At 48.2% G+C, this 7,500-nt stretch overlaps 1 protein-coding gene across 1 annotated transcript in view; it reads left to right on the forward strand.

Annotated features, from left to right (window-relative positions):
• The window catches only part of LOC138970724 (sushi, von Willebrand factor type A, EGF and pentraxin domain-containing protein 1-like), a 42,464-nt gene that overhangs the window by 31,524 nt on the left and 3,440 nt on the right, over positions 1-7,500 (forward strand). Inside the window, exons 23-28 of the mRNA XM_070343220.1 lie at positions 1,656-1,823; positions 3,237-3,419; positions 3,860-4,030; positions 4,507-4,719; positions 5,991-6,263; positions 7,000-7,194. Coding sequence (XP_070199321.1) covers positions 1,656-1,823; positions 3,237-3,419; positions 3,860-4,030; positions 4,507-4,719; positions 5,991-6,263; positions 7,000-7,194 — 1,203 coding nt within the window. The remainder of the gene's footprint in view (positions 1-1,655; positions 1,824-3,236; positions 3,420-3,859; positions 4,031-4,506; positions 4,720-5,990; positions 6,264-6,999; positions 7,195-7,500) is intronic.

Genomic DNA, 7,500 nt, shown 5'->3' on the forward strand with positions numbered 1-7,500 from the left:
AAGTAACAGATTAACACCAAAAAACAGTCATCGCCGAGACTATAATTTATTGAGATAGTCTCGAGTAACCACATCAAAAGACCGAGACGGGTCACGCTCGTCTCCGCGTAGCGTGCGAACGCAGTACTTACTTAACCTATTTTCTGTAATTCTGAGCACATTTTTAGAGTAAACATGACATATGTATATATTTTTGAATTCAGGAGGAATTGAGGAATACGATTCAATCCCTTATAAATCTGTTAGTGAAAATTCGATTTTAATGACAACTTTAATGAGCAAACTAATTAACTAATGTTTAAATTGCCAAGCTGAAATTCTATCCCATAGTCCGGACTTTGTCGAAAATTGCTTGACCAAAATTTCAATCAATTTGATTGAAAAATGAGGGTGTGACAAGTGCTGCCTCAACTTTCACAAAAAGACGGATATGACGTCATCAAAGACATTTATCGAAAAAATAATAAAAAAATGTTTGGGGATATTACACCCAGGAACTCTCATGTAAAATTTCATAAAGATCGGTCCAGTAGTTTTCTCTGAATCGCTGTACACACACGCACACACGCACACACACACACACACACACACACACACACACACACACACACACACACACACACACACACACACACACACACACACACACACACACACATAAACCACAACCCTCGTCTCGATTCCCCCTCTATGTTAAACATTTAGTCAAAACTTGACCAAATGTAAAAACAGGTCGCGTGTAGCAATATCAAAACATTTAGTCAATCTGTCGGCCTGACACCGAAACATCACCACTGAAAATCAGTCATGATCTGGAGTACTTCGTAAGGCTTGGTTAGCCTAAACCCGAAGACCGAGACGGGTCGCACTGGTCTCCGCGAAGCATGCTAACATAAGGTCGACGTTTTTCTACAGAGTAGGTGACTATAGGAGGATGCCTGATGTGAGACAGTGAGGCGGAGTTGGCCTTTAACAATCGTGCAATATGTGGTATGCTGAACGAGGCGGAGTGGGCCTTTAAACCTGAGACGAGTTGCCCAGAGCGGTTCGCCACGGGTCGCTTGCAGTGCCTAATGACAAAAAGCCGTTTCTTGGGGCAGTGCAGGAAAGCGCTCGCGAAGCCCTCAGTACAGCCATGCGTTGCTCAGAATCACAATAGCCCGCTCAGAGAAAAGTTGCTCTGGATTGGTGTATGAAACGGGCTCACAACGAGGCAAATCGCTTCACGAAGGTGACGAAGAAAGCACGATTGCTGCGAGATATGAAAACAGTTGTACTTCTTAAACTAGTAGACGATTCGGTCAGTGAAATCGTCAGAGAGAACGTAGTTATGATGGGAAATTTAGCTGGGGTAGTCCCTGAACCTTGAAAAGCGGTGGATCCCTCGGGTTACGTCGAAAACCACGCCGAGAAGATCGCAACACGCTACACGGCATCGCAGTGTAAACACCGCCGCCATCTTGGATTACGCAGCGCGCGGTGGGCGAGCATATACCAAAGCCGCTCGCCGAGTGCTTCGCGAGCGCTTTCCTGCACTGCCCTAAGAAACGGCTTTCTGTCATTCGCACTGCGGGCGACCCGTGGCGAACCGCTCTGGGCAACTCGTCCCAGGCGTACGTAGAGCTTGACATGTGTGATTGTCTCTCTGGCCGCAGTGGACGGTGGTTGGGGAGAGTGGTCATCGTGGTCGCAGTGTTCGGCCACGTGTGGGGGGCAGCAGCAGCGTCAGAGACCCTGCAACAACCCGGCCCCGCAACACGGCGGCCTGAACTGTACTGGGGATGCTTTGCTAACACAGTCATGTGGACAATCACTGTGCATTGGTAAGAGAGAGAGATAGAGGTGGGGGGGAGGGGCGAGAGAGAGAGAGAGGAGGGGACGGAGAGAGAAAGAGAGGAAGGGCGACAGAGAGGGAGCGACAGAGAGGGGGAGGGAAAGAGGGAGAGAGAAGGGGAAAGGGCGGGAGATAGGGAGCGAGAGAGGGGGAGAGAAAGAGAGAGACTGAGAGAGGGGGAGGGAGAGAGAGGGAGAAAGAGATAGGAAGGGCGAAAGAGAGGAAGAGAGAGAGGGGGAAGGCGAAACAGAGAGGGGGAGAGAGATGGGGAAGGGAAAGAGAGAGAGAGAGAGGGGGAAGGGAAAGAAATAAAGAGAGTGGGAGAGGGGCGAGAGAGAGAGAGAGGGGGGGGTTCAGAGGGAGGATGAGAGAGAGAGGGGGTGGGAGAGACGGAGAGAGAGAGAGAGAGAGAGAGAGAGAGACTGAGAGAGTGAGAGAGAGATTGGATTGGATTGGATTGGATTGTTTACTCATTTAGGCCATAGCCCCTTATGAGGGGGGTGAACATATATACAATGACATACTGTAATGACATGTGCACACAAATCAAATGAAATAAATCATACACTAACTAAGACATTACATTTCAAATAGAATATATCGTAGGCTTACATGAACTAAGACATAACAACACTACGTAGCCGAAATGCTACGGTACTCATAAACTGACAACTTTCGAACAATACCGAGTGAGAGAGAGAGAGAGTGTGAAACCGAACTCCAAAACGTGATTGCCGAAGGACTGTAGCACTGATTCAGTGATTATGCCCAAATGGATTTTTCTTGGAGCTAGGACTGAACATTCCAGGAGTTTTCTTTGCCGGTTTGAGGCAGATCTCGGCTGCCACCTTTCTCTCTTCGAAAGCAACGCCTCGCCGGACTCTATCAAAATTACTGCATTTTTTCGGCGATAGACGATTAACGCGATCCTTGAAGTGGTTATAGTGCTGACGTTCTCTGACATTGACTATACCCCCCGCAGGTTAGGGGGAGTCCCATATTGGTTGGGACGAGAAAGAATTTACCCGATGCTAACCAGCATGTCGTAAGAGGCGACTGAACAGGTTCTGTTTCTCCTTTTACCCTTGTTAAGTGTTTCTTGTATAGAATATTAAGTCAATGTTTGTAAAGATTTTAGTCAAGCAGTATGTAAGAAATGTTACGTCCTTTGTACTGGAAACTTGCATTCTCCCAGTAAGGTCATATATTGTACTACGTTGCAAGCCCCTGGAGCAATTTTTTGATTAGTGCTTTTGTGAACAAGAAACAATTAACAAGTGGCTCTATCCCATCTCCCCCCTTTCCCCTATCCCATCTCCCCCCTTCCCCCGTCGCGATATAACCTTGAATGGTTGATAACGACGTTAAACACCAAATAAAGAAACATTGACTATTATTTCAGTGAACGGAAGTTTGAGCGATTGGACCACGTGGTCAGCTTGCAGCGCTACCTGTGGCGGAGGGGAGACAACCCGTCAACGTACGTGTGAAAATCCTTCAGGCTCCAATGACAACGACGAAGTGATTTGTGAGGGTGACACCACGGAGACACAAGTTTGCAACAGCAGCGCTGTTCCTTGTCCAGGTCCGCGTTAAGTTTCTCGTTTAGGGAGATATGACACCGATACATGCACAACCTGGTGGTGACCCTTTTCACTGCTTAGTGATACGACGCCGACTTTTTCTCTGGAATTCTAGTTTTATCACCCCCCCCCCCTTTCTCTCTCTCTCTCTCTCTCTCTCTCTCTCTCTCTCTCTCTCTCTCTCTCTCTCTCTCTCTCTCTCTCTCTCTCTCTCTCTCTCTCTCTCTCTCTTGGGCCAATCAAATGTAGAAATACCCCGTAGATAAGCAAATACTCGTATACCCGGTATTTCCAAAAATGTAATATGTGCGTGTGTCCGAGTCTGTGTGTGTGTGTGTGTGTGTGTGTGTGTGTGTGTGGAGGGGGTGAGATATCTGGCATGAATACTTTAAGGTACCAAGACTGAAAGCCGTGTAACGGAATAGGTTCTTTTCTACTGCAGAACATGGCGGATGGAGCGATTGGACTGATTGGTCGCCTTGTTCCGTGACGTGTGGTGACGGGATCGAGTCACGTGCAAGGTCATGTGACAGTCCTGTGCCAACAGCCGGCGGAGACCCTTGCGATGGCGTGTCTTCCGAGAATCAGACATGTCATCTTCAAGGCTGCCCTGGTGTGTAAATTCAATTTGTTGTATTGTATTGTATTGTATTGTTGTGTTTTGTTGTACAGGGTGACAAAATCCCAACCATACAAATGCTAATAATAATAATAATGATGATAATGAGGACATTTATATGGCGCAAATCCTAATACTGCTCTAAGCGCCTCACAAAATAACTTTTGCATCTGTTGAACGAATTACTTCATTATATTTGATGGACATTAACTTCAGCGTCATGCATGACCACATCACAAAATGTCACGTTTGTAGGTCAAATAGTCGTCTTTGTGTGCTCTTTCGAGAGAGAAAAATCCAACTTCAGGGATCGACTCGATAGTAGGAGGTTTGGTGGCACTGTGTTAACTTCTTCAATAAATGGTGCTTCATGTCCCACAGGTACTTTGCCTATTAGGGACTAGAGAATGTTATACGATACCGTTAACTTCTTGTTCAATAGTTTCACAATTATACAACTTTTGTGACAGAGTGCACAACGCTTCCCAGGCCCGCGGGGGGAGTGTGGAATTGCACCTCCAGCCAGAGCCCCTACCTGCAAAACTGTTCTATCACCTGCCTGGATGGCTACGTCATCGCCGAAAGCCCCCCTCCCTACACTTGTGGCGAGGAAACGTCTTACCTGTGGAGCCACCAGCAAAATCAGAGCTCGGAAAACCCAGCAGAGCTTCCGAGCTGTACACGTGAGCACACCTCAGGATTTTAAGATACACGTCAAATGTTGACCCCCTGAACGCAACGCACAATATCTATAACATCTTTTCTATGAGGCTGGTTTGCACGAAAAAGTGCTCAACTCGTCAACTGGGTGGGAACTAGGTGCTGGGTCGGACTGGGTAAAATTGAGGGTTTTTTTTTACACTCTCCGTAAATGGGGGTATTGGATTCCCTCAGTTTGTCAGTTTGTTTTTCTTTCCGCATTCAGATCTCTGGTGTGTATCGGCGGATTTAGCTGAAAGTTGGTGTGTGCCTTGGAAATGAAGGACTGAAGATTCTACTGTGACGGGGGAGGCTACCGCTCCTTTCACAGCAGACTCTGCACCCGAGTTGTTGGCCTTTAAGTCAACACCGGTGGATTGTGGAATTCTGTTTGTGATGGGGTCTGGTGGTTTCCGATTGTCTGTATGTTCATGGAAACCTTCGGGTTTGCATAACAGTTTTTATAGGGCTAAGAAATTAGCCCTAACATTTTCAATCCTGTTTGATTGCACTTCGCCTCCCGAGGTGATCGTAGTGTTACGGCACTCGGTTACACTTAACTCCACTTTCATTTGTATTACTTTATTGTCCCATCGCTTGGAAATTCGGGTCGCTCCCTGTGGAAAGCTAGCAGCAACACTGAGTCGCGCTGCCGAGGTGTATGCGTATTTAGGTGTACCTGCACTTATGGCAGAATGACCGAGGTCTTTTACAGTGGCACGGGGGGGGGGGGGGGGGGGTGGAACATGGATACCGTCTCTGAGTCTGCACATAAAGTTGACCCGTGTCCGTCCTGGCCCGGATTCGAACCTGCGACCCTAGGATCACAAGTCCAGTGCTCTACCAACTGAGCTACCGGGTCCCCCAACGTTCTAGTATACATTGTGTACGTCACGCTCGAGTCATCCGGAAGCGGCCAAAAATACAACGATAGCCTCATAGTTTTTGTCTGGACAGTTCTGCCCCCTGAATATAGGTCAGCGCACGCGTCCAGACTTTGGTGGATAATCATTCCACGCTTGCTTTTTTCACTGTCTCTCAGTGGAGGGACGTGGCCGGGTGTCATGAGCCCTTCAAGGTCAACCAATCCGACCCAATGCTCGTGTTCCACACAGCTTGGCGCTTTTTTATGCACACCACCCCAAGCCACTAATCCATCCGTCATACCACCACACACTCAGCCCCAATGTTAAAATAGCGTCAGTTACAGCAACTTAGCAAGAACAATTTCGTTGCCGTCTCTCATCTCATTCAGGCCCAGTTACAATGACGTCAGCAACCTACAGCCAATCCGCGACCTTGAACGCCGGATGTGACGACAGCACAAAAACCGCAGTGACTGACGGGATCCACCAGAACCTCGACAGCTCAGTGGTGTGTCTTCAGCAAGAAGCGTGTCAGGTCAGCGTGACCTCAGCCTGTTCTACCAATGCAGAGGGGATTCACAAGAGGAGCGCACCATCCCTCGTTATTTCCATGCTCTTCTCGCTCAACCTTGGAAACAGCGTAACGCTAAATAATTCTGGAAGTTAGTAAATAACTGACAGTGTACATGTAGCGAATTTCTTTAATTGTGTGACTAGTTTGAGAGAGAGAGAGAGAGAGAGAGAGAGAGAGAGAGAGAGAGAGAGAGAGGGAGAGAGGGAGAGAGGGAGAGAGACAGAGAGACAGAGAGAGAGAGAGAGAGAGAGAGACAGAGAGAGAGAGAGAGACACACACAGTACGTGTGTGTGGGTTCCACTGTGTGTCTGGCTCGCTCAGTGGCTGTGTCTTTGTCTCTGTGTGTCTGGCTCGCTCAGTGGCTGTGTCTTTGTCTCTGTGTGTCTGGCTCGCTCAGTGGCTGTGTCTTTGGCTCTGTGTGTCTGGCTCGCTCAGTGGCTGTGTCTTTGTCTCTGTGTGTCTGGCTCGCTCAGTGGCTGTGTCTTTGTCTCTGTGTGTCTGGCTCGCTCAGTGGCTGTGTCTTTGTCTCTGTGTGTCTAATTGCGGTGTGCGAGAATGTTCGTTTAAGCCCAAACTACACGATATCAGTTTGCATTACTTCAACATGTTGAAGTTGTGCATGAGCTGCGCAGTAAGTCACTTTTACAATGGGTTTTCCCTTTTTGAGACATCCACAAATCTTAGAAAACCATACAAATGGGGGTAAACTTAAAGCAGGGGGCAGGGGGTGGGGAGGTAAATCCGGGGGGGGGTGGGGGGGACTGTACCCAAAGACAGTGATCAATCGATCAGAATGTTTGACGTATTTGGGTGTATTTCGCCAGATGACACATCGGACTGGTCAGCCTACCAACAACTGACCTCATTAGCAGAGCAATCCTTGGATCAGACCGATGACCTTGAAACTTTGCTGACCGTGACCTTTGGGGCTCAAACCATCACACCGGATATGAACTCCGTCTCGGACCGCGTGGACGTCGTATGCCCACGTGGGACCGTGTTTGTGGATAGATATTGTGGTGCGTTGGTGTCGCTTTTCTTTATCAATCTTTGTGTCAGCGCAATGTGTTTGAACCTATGTACCTGATCTGATTCATTGTGCAAGTCATGGGGCGGGGATGTAGCTCAGTCGGTAGCGCGCTGGATTTGTATCCAGTTGGCCGCTGTCAGCGTGAGTTCGTCCCCACGTTCGGCGAGAGATTTATTTCTCAGAGTCAACTTTGTGTGCAGACTCTCCTCGGTGTCCGAACACCCCCGTGTGTACACGCAAGCACAAGACCAAGTGCGCACGAAAAAGATCCTGTAATCCATGTCAGAGTTCGGTG

The sequence above is a fragment of the Littorina saxatilis genome, linkage group LG7 (genome assembly GCF_037325665.1).
Source record: "Littorina saxatilis isolate snail1 linkage group LG7, US_GU_Lsax_2.0, whole genome shotgun sequence".
In the NCBI taxonomy this organism is placed as follows: Eukaryota; Metazoa; Mollusca; class Gastropoda; order Littorinimorpha; family Littorinidae; genus Littorina; species Littorina saxatilis.